The sequence below is a fragment of the Hypomesus transpacificus genome, chromosome 25 (genome assembly GCF_021917145.1).
Source record: "Hypomesus transpacificus isolate Combined female chromosome 25, fHypTra1, whole genome shotgun sequence".
NCBI classification, from domain to species: domain Eukaryota; kingdom Metazoa; phylum Chordata; class Actinopteri; order Osmeriformes; family Osmeridae; genus Hypomesus; species Hypomesus transpacificus.
In genome coordinates, this window is record NC_061084.1 from 5,544,119 (window position 1) to 5,560,115 (window position 15,997).

The 15,997-nt window shown below is 42.0% G+C and overlaps 2 protein-coding genes across 3 annotated transcripts; one reads left to right on the top strand and one right to left on the bottom strand.

Annotated features, from left to right (window-relative positions):
• Positions 1-7,942: 7,942 nt before the first annotated feature.
• Positions 7,943-13,064, bottom strand: phf23b (PHD finger protein 23b). The gene is made up of 5 exons (XM_047049098.1): positions 12,494-13,064; positions 11,021-11,052; positions 10,805-10,897; positions 10,055-10,691; positions 7,943-9,844 (listed from the first exon to the last, which is right to left on the bottom strand). Exons 1-5 carry the CDS (start codon positions 12,519-12,521, stop codon positions 9,651-9,653), a joined length of 984 nt encoding a protein of 327 aa, XP_046905054.1. The 5' UTR covers positions 12,522-13,064; the 3' UTR covers positions 7,943-9,650.
• Positions 13,065-13,222: 158 nt separating this feature from the next.
• On the top strand, positions 13,223-15,939 carry elp5 (elongator acetyltransferase complex subunit 5). Of its 2 annotated transcripts, none has more exons than XR_006958331.1 (8): positions 13,223-13,551; positions 13,791-13,851; positions 13,952-14,032; positions 14,123-14,334; positions 14,525-14,700; positions 14,958-15,067; positions 15,160-15,260; positions 15,388-15,939. XR_006958331.1 is itself a non-coding variant. In XM_047049165.1 (8 exons), exons 1-8 carry the CDS (start codon positions 13,497-13,499, stop codon positions 15,494-15,496), a joined length of 891 nt encoding a protein of 296 aa, XP_046905121.1. In that variant the 5' UTR covers positions 13,223-13,496; the 3' UTR covers positions 15,497-15,939. The 2 variants fall into 2 exon arrangements, 1 of the variants encoding a protein (XP_046905121.1); XM_047049165.1 differs by having other exon boundaries at positions 14,972-15,067.
• Positions 15,940-15,997: the final 58 nt, after the last annotated feature.

Consider the following 15,997-nt stretch of genomic DNA (forward strand, 5'->3'; position numbering starts at 1 on the left):
AACAGAAAAGTAGAATATTAACCCTAACCCTTATAACAATTTTATTAAATAGCTTATGTGTCTTTAACAGCCATGTCAATGTATGATGTTTAGATAACTAGGCATAGTCCTACATCTGGCTCTATACCAACTGAGGGTCAGCCGGCTGCCTTGAAGCTGAGAATGCCATTGGCTGCTTCAAGTCAGCCGGGCTGCCGGCGGCAGCAGGCGACGCCGGGGCTGCATGAAGTCGAACGCACCTAATTATATTCGTTCACAAGTTGGTGGCCAAGCAGCGAAGCTGCGAAGTCACTCAGCCTTTCTCTGCAGGTTCATACTATTGGAGTCATACCAGAGAATGTCTAATAAAATCCTTAAACAGGCTCTGGTCATACGAGAGGCAGCTAAATCTTTTTTTGCGTTTTGGACGTCCATATGGACGTCCATAGACTGACGGCGATGGCTGCTGATCTTTGCATGGATGGACGGACGGCGATGCTGTTCAGAGTGCCGTCCATAGAGGGAGCATATATTTTGGACGGCGTCATAGCCGTCCATATGGACGGCGATGCTGTTCAGAGTGCCGTCCATAGAGGGAGCAGATATTTTGGACGGCGATGGATTAGCAGGGACGTCCCTCGTGCCGTCCATAGAGGGAGCAGATATTTTGGACGGCATCATAGCCGTCCATATGGACGGCGATGCTGTTCAGAGTGCCGTCCATAGAGGGAGCATATATTTTGGACGGCGATGGATTGAATGTTTAGCAGGCTGTTGAGCTAACAGAACTGCCGAAGGCTACCATAGCATGTAGCTAGCTACATTAACTTTGGATGACTCAATCTTTTGTCAAGTTAATTTGTATGAATTGCATGTTAGTGCAATATTTACGCCTTTATTCTGTTTTTTTTACATAATCAGCAGTATGATCTCATGACAATATAGACTTGAAAAACAATATGTTATGGTTTGGGTTTGCCTATAGGCTACATATATTTTAATTATTTCGAGAATTGTTAATAAAGACTCATTTAAAATTTTCAAATTTGGAGTGTTAGGCCCATAGGCTATTACGTTTTGCATTTGTCTCCGCTCAAAGTGGTTCGTGCGCAACATTGGAGCTACTGACTGGTGGCTCCAAATCCACCCATAAAACACTTTAAACTGACGGCTTCAAAGACCTAAAGGGCAATGTATTTCATAGGGTCATAACACAATGTTAAAATCTTAATTGAGTCTTTATTAACAATTCTCGAAATATTTAAAATATATGTAGCCTATATCTAGGCAAACCCTAACCATAACATATTGTTTTTCAAGTCTGTATTGTCATGAGATTATATTGTTGATTGGCCTACTTTTGTATGTTAAAAATAAAATAAAGGCGTAAATATATAGCCTTCACTTAAATGCAATTAATACAAAATAACGTGACAAAACTTATTGAGTCATCCACGGTTGCTGTAGCTACATTCATGGTAGCCTTTGACGGCTTTGGTTTGGCTCAACACATCGTATTGTGTTTTGCATTGGTCTCCGCTCCAAGCGAGTGTTTGTTGTTTTGCGTTTGTCTCCGTGCGCAAGATTGGAGCTACTGACTGGTGGCTTCAAATCCACCCATAAAACACTTTAAACTGACGGTTTAAAAGACCTAAATGGCAATGTATTTCATAGGGTCATAACACAATGTTAACATTTTAAATGAGTCTTTATTAACAATTCTCGAAATAATTAAAATAAATGTAGCCTATAGGCAAACCCAAACCATAACATATTGTTTTTCAAGTCTATATTGTCATGAGATCATACTGCTGATTATGTAAAAAAAACAGAATAAAGGCGTAAATATTGCACTAACAAGCAATTCATACAAATTAACTTGACAAAAGATTGAGTCATCCAAAGTTAATGTAGCTAGCTACATGCTATGGTAGCCTTCGGCAGTTCTGTTAGCTCAACAGCCTGCTAAACATTCAATCCATCGCCGTCCAAAATATATGCTCCCTCTATGGACAGCACTCTGAACAGCATCGCCGTCCATATGGACGGCTATGACGCCGTCCAAAATATATGCCAAAATATATGCTCCCTCTATGGACGGCACTCTGAACAGCATCGCCGTCCATATGGACGGCTATGACGCCGTCCAAAATATATGCTCCCTCTATGGACGGCACTCTGAACAGCATCGCCGTCCGTCCATCCATGCAAAGATCACGTCCCTGCTAATCCATCGCCGTCCAAAATATCTGCTCCCTCTATGGACGGCACTCTGAACAGCATCGCCGTCCATATGGACGGCTATGACGCCGTCCAAAATATATGCCAAAATATATGCTCCCTCTATGGACGGCACTCTGAACAGCATCGCCGTCCATATGGACGGCTATGACGCCGTCCAAAATATATGCTCCCTCTATGGACGGCACTCTGAACAGCATCGCCGTCCGTCCATCCATGCAAAGATCAGCAGCCATCGCCGTCAGTCTATGGACGTCCATATGGACGTCCAAAACGCAAAAAAAGATTTAGCTCCTACTGGGTCATACTGTTGCATTGAAGCACCCTAGCACCACCAACTGGTCAAAGTTGGATTCCCAGGATCAAGACGAGTTCATGGCGTTCCGGTTCCGGTTCTATAGGTTTGCCGCCATTTAGAATTTTAGGAAAAAACGTTTTTTCGCATCTCCTCCAATTTTTGTCCAATCTTCCCCAGAATTGGCTCAGATCATCGCCAGAGCAACCCTCACTTAGTTATTATAATTATTTTTGATTTTCAAAACCGTTTGTCCAGTATAGCCAGTGTGCGAAATACGGGGGGGTCCGGGGGGGCTCAACCCCCCCGATTAACCCATTATGAGCCCCCCTGAAAGCCTCAAAAGCAAAATTTGAAGGGGGTCTCAATTTTTTTTCCAAATAAATAAATATCATCACTAATGGTCACTAAAGTGTTTTTAATCTCACCATGTTCAGTATTCAGAATTAAAAACATTTATTCAGAATTATTTTTGCCAAGCGGAGCCAGACAGTCCTGTGTAGCCTACGTGTAGTTAGCCATGTGCGCAAAACAGAAACGTTGAAAAGTCAATGGCTAGCAAGCAAAAGCAGAGTGTATTAACAGAGAATGTCTAATAAATCCTTAAACAGGCTCTGGTATCATTCATACACTTTGGGTTCACATCCAAAAAGGTGGCACTCAGAGATGAAGAAGAGGCATCGAATGACAATGCTGTTGCAGCTAGCACAGTGGGCCCACTCACTACCAGCTAATTCTTCGATAGCCAAACAAATGTCCTGGTGCACGTAACTCTCTGTCAGGCTATTGCATTTTGAACTTCTGTCGATCAATTTCTTATTTATTGTTAGTTAGCTTACTGCAGTGGTTCTCAACCCTGTCCTCAGGGACCTCCTGTCCTGCATGTTTTAGATATTTCCCTCCTCTAACACACCTGATTCAAATAAAAGGGTTGTTATCTAGCTCTGCAGAAGCCTGGTAACGAACATGCATTTGAATCAGGTTTGTTGGAGCAGGGAAATATCTAAAACAAGCAGGACAGGGGGTCCCTGGGGACAGGGTTGAGAACCACTGGCCTACTGCATCCAATCAGCGCTGAAGTGTAGTACGCACCCTTTCCGTTCAGAGTTAATGTAATGTGTTTTTGAGTTAATGTAATGTTGTTTTCCATTTGGGGAAGCGTGTTTTTGTATTGGGGGGAGGTGAATAAGTCATCCGATTTGGGGGGAGTTGACTCGTATTCGGGGGGAGTGTTTTCATTTGGGGGATGTACTCATATTAGGGGGTGTGTTTTGTACTTCAAGGCCACCGTAGATCTCTGATCTCCAACTTAGCTTGCTCCCGACCAGGTTAGCCGTTCAGCATGTGTTACCATGGCCATCTACCCCAGTAACAAGTGATCCACCGTCGTAGTACAGAAAACCCTGGGTTGAACCTGAAGTTACCTCGCTAACGCCAAATCTTGATTCGTAGTACAGGCTCCCGTTCTAAGGATATCCAAACAATTTGGTGTCATGTGATCACTGGGTGTGACTGCAAGAAGCAAAAATGTGTTTTGGCCAATAACTGTTGATTTGTTTGCCTTTATTAAGTGATTCCTTTTTCTCATGATATCTTGGGACATCCCGTGTCTGACACATGATAATTAATGATAACAGCGCTGTGGCCGCCATTTTTAATTACTGAAACGTTTTTTCTTACTCCTCCTACAAATGTTGCCCAATCTTCACCAAATTTGGTAGAGATTATCTTCAGACCAAGCCTCACAAAACCTAACACATTGTGTTTTGATTTTCGAAACCGTTTGCCCGGTACACCCAATCAAAATGTGTCGTTAAGCCATAAAACAGGAAGTTGGGTCGTATCTCAGCAAGTCTTTGATGGATTCACACCAAACTTGCTGCATGCACTCGGAACCCTGTTCTGAGGATGTCTAAAATGTTTTCTGGGTCATGTGACTGCTCGGCTTCCTCATTGCTGCTTGCAGCTATATTTACAGGTTTTGTTATTGTAACTTTTTTAAATACCACCAGTAGAGGACCATGTTGACTCGGTTGGAGTAGTATTTAAAATGTATGTAAGTTTAACTGTGTTCCAAGTTTATTATTATGTAAGAAAATTGTAATTACATGAAAAACAAATTAAGGCACACAATATGAGCGCCTAACGTTGACAATGATAATAGTTAATTGTTCTGTTCATGATCATAGAGATGTTTGTCAACATTTCAGCCTACTGTATTCTAAATACTATCTTAATCCTGAATTTCAGTATGTGTGTGTGTGTGAGTGTGTGTCTGTGGCAATTAGCCTATCTACTGGGCGTTGTATGAAGTAGAAATCCGCAGGTGTTATGCTTAGGACCCAAGAAGCCTTTTGGCAGTGTTAAATGTGAAGATGTTTGGATTTGCGATTTGCGACAAATAACTATATCCTTAATATATAAACGCATTAGGGCCATGTTGAGCTGTATTACACAATAGAGCCATGGATCTTGCGAGCCAACGGGCACTGGCACTGCATTATCATATTTGCCGCCAACAGGCACTGTTTTGGCTTTCCATACTGCATAGTGTGGGCTGCCGACTGTCTACCGACGGAGCCATGCATCTCGCAAGCCACCAATGGGTACTGCACTGTTCTAAATTTGGCACACACACTGCCTTGGATACTTGTAGGCCAATTAGGGCGAGAAGAGTGGGGGGCAATTCTGACCGCACATGCTGCAAGTTACGGTGAAACATGTCACACATTAAAGCTGCAATAGGCAACATGATCAATTAGGCCTACATTTAACAATGAGAAAACAGCGCCCCCAATTCTTGTCTGAAATTCCACGCTTTGCTCCAGCTTGAGTTGAAGGTGATTGGTTGAAACAGGACTGCTTGAACATAATTGGCTGGAAAGTAGCGGGCCACTCCAAAAATGGGCAATCCGCTGGCACTAAGCTGTCTGTGTTGCTAAACAACTCTCTGAGGGCCTCATTAGCTTAAGCAACATGTTTATAGAGGACGAAAAGTTTCTTTTTCTTACCTATTGCACATCTACACACACACATACAAGCACACACATTTGGGTGGGGGAGTCGGTTGTCTTTTGCCATGAGATGGCCACACACACTCATGATGACCAGCAGTACCACACGTCTCTGATAATTAGAGTAATCAGCGAGTCCTATCTAGCCTGCCCATGTTGACAGACTCCTGGGTGGGCCTGACAGGGCCCTTGCTGAAGGAAGCTTCGACAGCTAGTCAGTTTATTTTTGTACGGGATATCTATCAGCAGTAGCTCTAGGTCTGGCGGCCCCAAAGGGCCTAAAATAGAAATAATTAGGACAGGGCGGGAAAAGAGGAAGAGTGGAAACGTGTCCAACCGCTTGTTTGCTCCACACAACCCCTCCCTCTTCACTTATATCCCTTTGTTTTGTATTCTTTGGGTCGGTAGCTTTTATTTGGGGGTAAGGGAGAAAGACAACATTTATTATGCATCATTTGTCTATCAAATTATTTAACATTAATCATCAATTTCTCTGCATGTCCTACTGTCAAGCCCCTTGCTTTGTGAGATTTCCAAAAAATTGATGTTTGTATTATTGTTGGGGTTCTGTGCCAATTTTATTTCATTTATACATGTGTATATCTAACTCGGTATTTAGATTGCCATCCAGAGCCATCCAACATGCGTCTCCAACCTGAAGTGTTTACACGATGAACAGCATCCAATGTCCTTATCATGTCCTCATCATGGTGGAAGGAGGTGGGTGCAGGGGGTTGGTAGTGGTGTGGGTGTGTGTTAATTTGTGTGTGTGTGTGTAAGGGAAATCTTTGACCCCCTCCTCCATACACACACACAAACCCCACCCCCAGTTCAACAATGGCAATGTGGGCAGGAGATGTAATTGGGACGTCGGAAGTCCACAGTGTGTCCAACATACACACCCATAGCCTAAACAGATCTTCATCCCATTCAAATATAAACCCACCCCAGCCCTGTTCCTACAAATACCCTAAACATCACCCAGCAGCACAGAGAACAAAGGTGGAGAAGACACAAGTAAGAGCAACAGCAAAATCCCTACCAAGTTACAGTGAGTCTCAATTGCATCTTCTGGTTTATTTTCTGTTGACTTGTACATCTTGTGTTGCACTTTCTTTATCAATGGCTACAATAGCACTTTATCTTTACAGATGCTTTCGGCGAGGTGTGCGTTACCTGTCTTGGGACTTTGTCTGATGCTGGAACATCTGTCAGCGTTTTTGTTGCCTGACAGGCTAAGACAGAAAAGGGTAAATACATGTAAACACCACACACTCACCTTTTCCGATGTGGGCCTATAGTCAATTTACTCTGGTATTTGATGAGTATTTAACCTGTTATATTGTTGTATGTTGTGGATTTTTTAAATTTAATTAAATTCCTTTTATTAATCCCAAAGGAAATTTAAGTGACAACATACATTGAAATATTAATACTATTCTTTATTTCTCATCAGGACGTTAATTGGCTGGACCGAGAGTTTTTCCCCCACCTGACTGAGCTATCGCATTTAGCTGACCTTTCTCCAGGTGATGCCGGCGATACAAAGCGGGATTTTGAAGGACGCCGCAGTCAGTCCGCCACTTCTCAATCCGCCACCTTCCACGCCCCACTGGAACGCCTGTCTGTCCATCAGCATCAAAACCAACGCCGTCGTAAACCCAAGGACAAGAGGTGAGAGATCAGGAAAGGGGAGTGCCCTGATGAAGTATCGATTATTGCGAAACGATTAGTCTTACAGACACATAAGATATAAACGTTGGTAGGCAAAGAGGAACACATCTGTTACATGACTCCTGACCAGGATTACCATAGATTAATTAGAAATCACTACATCCAGCCCCGAAAGTGGAATGTCAACTGTAACAGATCTGTTCCGTCTCTTCTCTGAACTGCAGAAAAAAGGTGTCTCCTTTGGATTCTATTGGCAGCAGCACTCTCATGTCCAGCTACAGGAGTAGAAAGGTGAGAGAACTTGTTGTGGTTGAATGGTGAACTTCTTACACATGTGCAAACTTTTTAGCCCTATGTGATTGAAAGGTCATAATCCCAGTCAACATACGTATCTGTCAGAATGTCAATTAGACCTTGTGTCCCCCTCAGGATGCATCTGAAGACTACTGGGAATGAAGAGGCTATCGAGAACTGCTGACAACTTCGTTCATCTCAAATCTCCCTCGTCATGATTGCTTTTTATGGTTTGTTTTGTTCACACATGGACAATGTTCCTTTGACAGCTTGCAAAGTTACTTCAGTATTTATAGATATTTAAACAGCTCTTACCAACCAATATGTATTGTCTTTCGCCCTCTAGAGGATGTACTTAATACACAAAATAAATATATATCTGCTAACGGGACCCGTTATTTTCTCTCATTTATTTATATATATGTACTCAATAACAATACATCAGTCCCCAAGAATGAACATTTTTTATTTTTCAAGCTACAGTTAAAGAAAACAATATCATATGCCGAAAATATAACATTTGCTTGGCTAGTTTTCTCTTTCTTCACTTTCACATATATACAGTCATCAAAGAACAGGGTATATACAGATAGTTGAGGGAGGTGGCAAGAGTGCATTTGCTTTTAGGGGAGTAAACATAACACTACTTCCACCGCCACCCAAAAAAAAAAAAAAAGGATGACAAGGTCAAACCAACCAAACATAAAAGAATGCCATGACTCCGGTGGCATCAACTTATTTTCTGTACACACAAAGCCAACTTCTGTTTAGAGTCAATCCTGACAATCCTGTTACGTTCATTCTCTGATTTGGGAGCATGTCTAACTTTTCAGAAAGCTGAAAGTAAAAATAAAAACAAATGAAAGAAATAATAAAATTGTACAACCATTCATGCAAGTCTTTGAGCCACTTCTACATGGTAAAGTCTGGGCTATCCAACAGAATGTATTTTTTCCTTATTTTTTTTTATTTTTTACAATTTAGCTAACGACAATGAAACTAGTCTTCAATTTAGAAGAGTTTCAATAATGAAAAACAACAAAACACACAAAAAAAGTCCATGAAAACAAAGTGAGCAGGCTCCGAAATCTGGATTGTAAGATAAGCCTGACAATGACACAATAAGTGCTGCATCACAAACTTGCAGACACCAATGTAGTTAGTTTATGCTTATAAATTCATTTAGCAGATAGAGAAAAAACTGTCAACTCTACTCTCCAATTACACCCCCCAAAATAGGGTGGTGGTATGGGCTCACCTTAAAAAAAAGAAAATTTAAAAAAAAGTGCACCATCCTAGCACAGCTGTCTGTGTGCGTTCACATGGAATTGATTCAACATTCAGATTTGATCTGCCATTTGTTTGAATTGGAAAAAAATTATCCTACGAGTGACTAAGACTCAGTGACTAACTGAGTGTATGGTAAAAGACAAATACAAAATAAATCAAAAACAAGCTTCTGTGACAACTGCCACAAGAACAATCGCAAGAGCTGCCCATCTAGCACTAATAAAGAAATGTATGGACAAAAACAAAACGCATAATCTTTTCTGACAATAATGAGGGGGAAACGGTTATACCTATGCATGGTGTGGCAGTAGCATGGCATTGATAACCATTTAAAAGACGGCTTTCACAAAATCTGATGTACACTATAAAATACTAAATTTCCTTGGACAGACAAAGATAAGCCCATCGATGCTGAAATAAATAATTCTCTAACTTATCGTGCACTTTCTGGTGGGACAAAACATGAAAACGATGAGTGGATATTTCCGTGCAGTTAACATTTCAAATCAGTAAACAGTATGCCAGTCTCATTTTAGTAAGAATACTGAGCAAGAGAGGCAATTACATTTGTGTTTTACTGATATGGAGATCACCCGCCTCACTTTGTTCTCATGTTTCATGGCCAGTTTTCACAGAGGCAGACAGAGACAGAACACCATGAGTAAATGAGAATGCTTGTGATTGTCAAAAGAAACTGGCATAACTAAATGTTGCCATCCAGGTGAAAGTTTAGGCTTCATCAGTGGTAGGCATCGCAGTACAGAACTTGGGTGTTGGAGGACAAAGAGAAGAGAGGATGAAAGTCATTTGAGAGGGATGTGTGTGAGGGCAGGGCTGCCTGGTCGTCCTTCACATCCCTCTATTCAAGGGTCTTTCTTGTGCCCTGACCGTCGTGTGTCCCTGCACTTGTGGCAGTAAAAGATGTCAGGAACGTTGGACTTCTTGATCTTGGCGCAGGACAGGTGAACCCATATGCCACACTGGTTGCATTCAATCATTGGCCTTCCTGCAAATGGCTTCCCGCAGTAACAGGTTATCAGGTCCCAAGAATCATCACCTGTGTTAAAAAGAAGAAGAATTCATTACAATTGTTCCCCTCGATGGAAATTTAAACAAAATGTCCTGGTGCACTTCACCAAATTGCAAACCGTCTGAAAAAATAATATACTAAGAAATATTGGGCAGCACAGTACATGTGCCAATTTACAACCGTGGACAGTGAATAACAGGAAAGTGTCAAACTTTGCGTTTGCAGGATGTTACTTACCAGACTCTACCATGATATCCTCATCTGCGATCCAGGTCTCCCCCTCACTCGAGCTCATCTCTGCCTCCCTGGTCGACTCCTCTGCATGCATCTTGACCAGCCCCTGCATGCCCTGCGTGGAGACGCCATGCCCAGTGAGGTCTTCCCGAACTGACCGCTCTCCGACGTGAATGTGGCCCGTCTCAGAGTCTGTCTCGCTTTGAGTGGCCGAGCTCTTGAGCTTCTTCAGGGCTTTGGGCTGCTTGGGATTTTTGCTGCGTTTGATGCGAGCCCTTTTCTCCCCTCCGCTACTCCCGCTCTCGCCCCCTGCCATCGACACGGCCGAGCCCAAAGACAACTTTTTCATTTTTTTGTCCTTTTTGCGCTCAGCCTTGCTGCTGGCCTGGCTCTCGTACAGGGAGTCTTTGAGGCGCATCTTGTCCAGGAGGGTGCTGTCCGAATGCATGCGGCGCATGCCCTTTCCCTTGTTGGCGCGAGCCTTGTGAACAAACGTGTGGATGGTGTGCAGGTCGGAGCTCCCATCACCCCAGGTGGCCCCGATCGAGCTGCCTCCTCCTCCGCTGCAACCACCCCCGCCTTCTGCTGATGCCCCTGAACTGTGTGGCGAGCTGGAAGATGCCGGAGACCATGAGTTTTCCTACAAGGGGGTAAAAACAAATTCAATTTGTTACATTACAGCGTTTGAAATAGCATGAAGACATTGATTCTATGTAACATCTTGGTAAACAGGAGAGTGTGTAAACAACCTACCTCTTTGGGACTGGGGATATATCCTGCATATGCTAATACAAAGTTGCAGAACTTGTTAAAGTCTTCAACAGTCCTCTTTCTCCTCTCTGGAGGCTGAAGGTAGAAATTACATTAAACTTTAAGGCAAAGTAAACATATGTCAAGCTCTTGCCAGTGCACTGACACTCAAAAGGGGTTATATGAAGAACGAGATTTCTACACCGGAAGTGTACTCACCAGAGGCTCAGTTTTGCACTTCAATAACGAATCTGTGCAGGGGAGGGAAAAGATTGTAAGTTTCCACAAAATAATGTATATTTTACATAAAAAAAAATTGCAATTTCTTTACAAACTAGATGTGTTACGGTAGGTGATTATTAGCGGGTAACGTTGTTACTCACGCCGTAGTTGAAAATAGCTATCGTTACTACAAGACCACTGACTTGCCAAGAATGGCTTATTGTAATGTTTTTTCTTGTGTCTAGTGTAAACGTAAAAGCCCATGTCACCAACATTAGCAATACACCAGCAAGTTACGAAAGTGGTAAAAGTATTCTAAACATTAACAACCAATTGAATCGGACTAACTAGCTTAGCTACTACACAAGAGGACAATACAAATCCCTCCAGCGGCTATTATTAACGTTAGCATACGCGTTTATCGTAAACTCTGTTGCAAAGCGTAGCTAGCCAGTTAGCAAACTACTACGTCATCAAGTAGTACAATAGTTGTAGGTTTCAGCGGATAGGTTTTCTTAGCTACAGTACAGGACCTAGCTAGCACTAACTAGGGTTGTCCGAATAATGGCGCACAAACAATGATTTTCCAGTATTCCGGCCCTACTGTAGCTAGCAAGCTCGACGCCAACAATCAAATCCATTCTGTGCAGAAAAGTTTGACATTTAGCTCTAGCTGGACTTGTGCTTATTCGTTTATTATCAGAAGTTCAAGGTAACTAGGCTATCCATGTAAAGCAGAACTGCAAACCCAACGCAACGTGAATTATTTCTATTACGTAAAAGTAGCATTAGCTAGCAAGCCCAATACAGATATTAATCTTTTCACTACAGACGTTTATAATCTGTCAAAGATTCGCTTTTTATATTGCAAGGCAGACGTTTGGCCACTATCAATTAGTTGATACTTAAGTAGAAGCGTGGGACTTATCACCATTAACGTTAGTACTAGAGCTAGTAGCTAGTAACCTAGTTCGCATTTTATATCTTGTCAGATACTGTACAGTACAGCGTCGTTAACGCTTTACTAGTTCATTAATAAATGTGGTCCCGCATACTGCTGTTCTGTACTGGAGAAATAAAATAAAAAATTCCAGACACAAACAAGGTTAACGTTGTTTGCGTTGTAAGCTACGTTATTATTCCCCCGCCGTCATGCGTTTTAACTTGCTAACCTAGCTAGTCTAGCGCGGTAGTTGCCGCAATGAGGTGCTACTGCTATCAGATAGCATAACCAACTAACTTCAATGCTGCGATATAGCCTCTACATTAGCTACTGTTTAGCAAGCCTAGCATCAATACTAGCACAAACCCCAGTCGACAACTTATCATCGACAGATCAGATTTCTAAAACTCGACGAAGATCACATTTTATGAAACAAATCCTATTTAACAATGGATTAAAATGACACCTTCATAACTAGCCTAGTTGACAAACAAATGTAGCTATCCATCTAGGCAGTGTCTACATACCTTGATGCTCAGACATTATTTCAAGCATTGTCGCCTCAGCAACAAGGCCTTGTGGCTAGTAGCCTAAGTAGCTACCATCCGCCGCAGACTGCTCTTCCACCCGGCTTGACTGCTACTCTGAACAGCACCAGCCGTGGACGAAGGACTCTAAACAACTCTTCAAATAAGAATTCAGTCCGAGAAACAATATATTTTCCGTGTGTTGTTTCTCCTGGTTGTGCGTCCCAGTTGCTGCAAGATAGCCGTTGACGTTGTGGCAATCTGAGTCGAGGACAAGATTAGCTGGCTAGCGAGCTAATTTCTTCGTCACAGCAGCTATTGCATAAATAATCCTGCAATTAAACTAGTTTGGTAGTAAAAGTAAGAAGCGTAGTATGCCGAGCAGAACTACAATCCGTAGATTTTTTAAAGTTGCGTCAAATAGTGTTGGATCGACGAATTAGCCGAAGTTGAACATTTTTCCCCACAACAGAGCCAACAACCGAGTAGAGTTGGACTAAAAATACGTCTCAGTGTCGTCCCTTGCGCGCCCTCACTCAAGCCATCAGGATGTCAACTGATTGCAGAACCCCTTGTGGTTGCCACAACGCAATGACAGTAACTTGAGCTCTTCTGGGTATTGTAGTTTAATCAGGGGCTTTTATCTAGTCGGATCCACCGTGATAAACTACATTACCTATGTAAAGAGCTATTCAACTACACGGGATATGTAGTTTTAATTTCCGCATCCGAACATAAAATTAGCTAGTGCTAGCCACCTAGCTTGAAAACAAAACACAAAATCTGAATTTGGCAATCCATGGAAACCCTAATTTTGATCACTCATAACTCCAACATAAACTTTGTTGGATACTATTGTAACGTTTCTTTTTAAGTTGTCGGGTTTAATGGTGTACAATTTTGGTTGGATTTCCGAAATGAAGAGACTAACAAACTGCACGCGGTTGCAGTAGTATTGGTAAAGTTAGCTTGAGATTTTGAGTTCATCTTTTTAGAATCCATCATGTTGCTAGAATCATTGCAAGGAGCCGAGGCAGGAGGATTGATTATTATAAAAGGTACACTATTCATGTCAATTTGCTTCATAGTTGTCTAAGATGCCAGCTATGTAATACATGATGTATTTGTGTCTGCATCTCTTACTGCATTACTACAAGTTATTTTCGTTATCGCCAACATCTTCTTTTGATTTGATGGCAGATTTCAACCAGCGTTTAAAAGGTGGGCAACAGCATCATGCGTTGAAACTGATGTCATTTGTGAAATAACTGTTTATTGTATCTTTTCCCATTTACAGATTCGGTGAATTACTCTGGTCGACATCTCCTCAAAAGCTACATTAATGCAGCACTGAATAGGTAATGTGTTGTCGTCAGTAGATATCTAATTCGAATATAGAAGTTAAGAACCATGCCATGCTTAAAGCACAAATCAAAAATAAAACATCATTCTATTTAGGGAGGAAGTTGTCCACGTGCTGGGTTTCGAGGTCAATGAGCAGGAACTCAAAGATGGATTGGACAGATCATCCATTCAAAGGTGACTTTGACACACATTTAGTCTGATACTACTAAAACAATACATTGGGGCAGTTGATCATTTTTTATTTGTTTGTCATTGTAAATGTAGGGTACACTTTCATGATGCATATACTGACCCCCTCGGCTGGACCGAAAACCCACGTTTCACCATCCACCAGTTTACCACAGACGATATCAGCACTTGTCTTAAGCAAACACCCAATAACAAAGGATTGACACTCGTCATTGACTCTTTGACGTGGATTTTGAGGCATCTAAATCCCACTGTCATCTGTCAGACTCTCCATCAACTTAAGAAAGGTTTGTTCGTGACGGATTGAAGATCACCTGCTGCAGCACTAACTTGATTAAGAAGATTCACCTGCTGTTTATGTGCTGTAGTAGACAATCACATTCCAGTTTGTTACACATCGATGCCTGTGACATCAGTGCCATTAAAACGCTACAATGTTTAACAATTTCATTGTATTTTTACTGTTTGTGTCCTTAGGTGGAGCTGTGAGAACTATCATTGGCCTGCTGCATGCAGACCTGCACCAGCATGGCACTGTGGGAAGTGTATGCCACTTGGCTACCTCAGTCATCACAGTAGCACCTGGGCCCAGGGATCAGGGGACTGTTGCTAAAATAACAAGACGCTCAAAATCTGGAAAGATTTTGCAAGCTGTAAGGGTTTCTGATTGACACATAGATCTTACATGTATTAATATACTATTGTCAATGATAATAGGGGGTCCGATGGCAGAGCAGTTAGGGAGTCGGGTATTAATCAGAAGGTTGCCGGTTCGATTCCCGGCATGTAAAATGATGAGTCCTTGGGCAAGGCATTTCACCCTACTTGCCTCGGGGACAATGTCCCTGTACTTACTATAAGTCGCTCTGGATATGAGCGTCTGCTAAATGACTAAATGTAAATGTACCAGTTGTCTGCCTATAGGAGGAAATCTTTAGCATCAAAGAAGACTTTACAGTCACAATACATGGCAAGCCCAGCCCTTCAGGAACCACACAGATGGACACAGTGGAATCTGAGGTATGACAGCTGTTTTTTGTCTAGGCATTGCAATTCCATTACTCGTAATGAGAAAAGTATAACCGTGGGGATTTCCTTTGTTGCATCCATAGACAGATCCAACAGCCAACTTGACTTTCAACCTCCGTCTGTCTGAGACGGAGCGCCAAGCGAAAGAAAAACTGTCGCTCCCCTTTGTTTTCAGTAAAGACAAGTGAGATTAATTTATTTATATATATATATATATATATATAGGTGGCTTCCTACTGTACCTTAAATATTTTTAATAATTGTAAAAGTTTTGTCTTAATTGTTATTCCCCCTCTCTCCTCTACTCCCAGGAAGTCGGCTCTGCTCCATTCCGGCCCTGGCTCAGGGCGCATCGTGTACGAGCCTGACGCCAACGATGACTTTGACCAGGAGGATCCTGATGACGACCTGGATGTATAGGCCAGGAAACCCCACTAAAGCCTAGAGTCTTTTCTTCACACAGCTAATGGGACCTCAGAAATGTGACATTCTGGAGAACCCTGAATCACAGACCAGAGGCTAGGCAGAAAATGTTGGCATTTACATAAAATATGTTCGTGTCTATGAATTCAGAATGCAAGAGCACTGCTAGCGTTGGAAAAAGAAAAGCAAACTGCAGTTGGAGTGCTTTATTATTTATTTATTTTTACCACATTTGATAAGCAGGCCTACACTCAATGCCTAAAGATATGATGAACCTATGATGTTCAGAGTCAAAGAAAATAGGTAGGCGCTGTCAATGCAAATGGTTGTATACCTTGGCGGAATGAAAGCTTGTCATAAGATCTGCCTCCTGATAATCAAGAGCAGCTGAAGGCTGAACACGATGAGCCTTTATTCAAATAAAACACTGTTTTGTTTGACACCTTGTGGATGTTGCATATATATATATATATATATATATATTTAGCCTATGAATTC

What these genes read in the sequence shown, in the direction of transcription:
- phf23b (XM_047049098.1), bottom strand. Translation starts at nt 12,521, where the DNA reads ATGCTTGAAATAATGTCTGAGCATCAAG. An exon ending in AATAATGTCTGAGCATCAAG is followed by an intron (nt 11,053 to 12,493) that starts GTATGTAGACAC and finishes TCCCCTGCACAG; the next exon opens with ATTCGTTATTGAAGTGCAAA. An exon ending in ATATCCCCAGTCCCAAAGAG is followed by an intron (nt 10,692 to 10,804) that starts GTAGGTTGTTTA and finishes ACCCCCTTGTAG; the next exon opens with GAAAACTCATGGTCTCCGGC.
- elp5 (XM_047049165.1), top strand. Translation starts at nt 13,497, where the DNA reads ATGTTGCTAGAATCATTGCAAGGAGCCGAGGCAGGAGGATTGATTATT. An exon ending in ATTAATGCAGCACTGAATAG is followed by an intron (nt 13,852 to 13,951) that starts GTAATGTGTTGT and finishes CATTCTATTTAG; the next exon opens with GGAGGAAGTTGTCCACGTGC. An exon ending in GACAGATCATCCATTCAAAG is followed by an intron (nt 14,033 to 14,122) that starts GTGACTTTGACA and finishes TTGTAAATGTAG; the next exon opens with GGTACACTTTCATGATGCAT.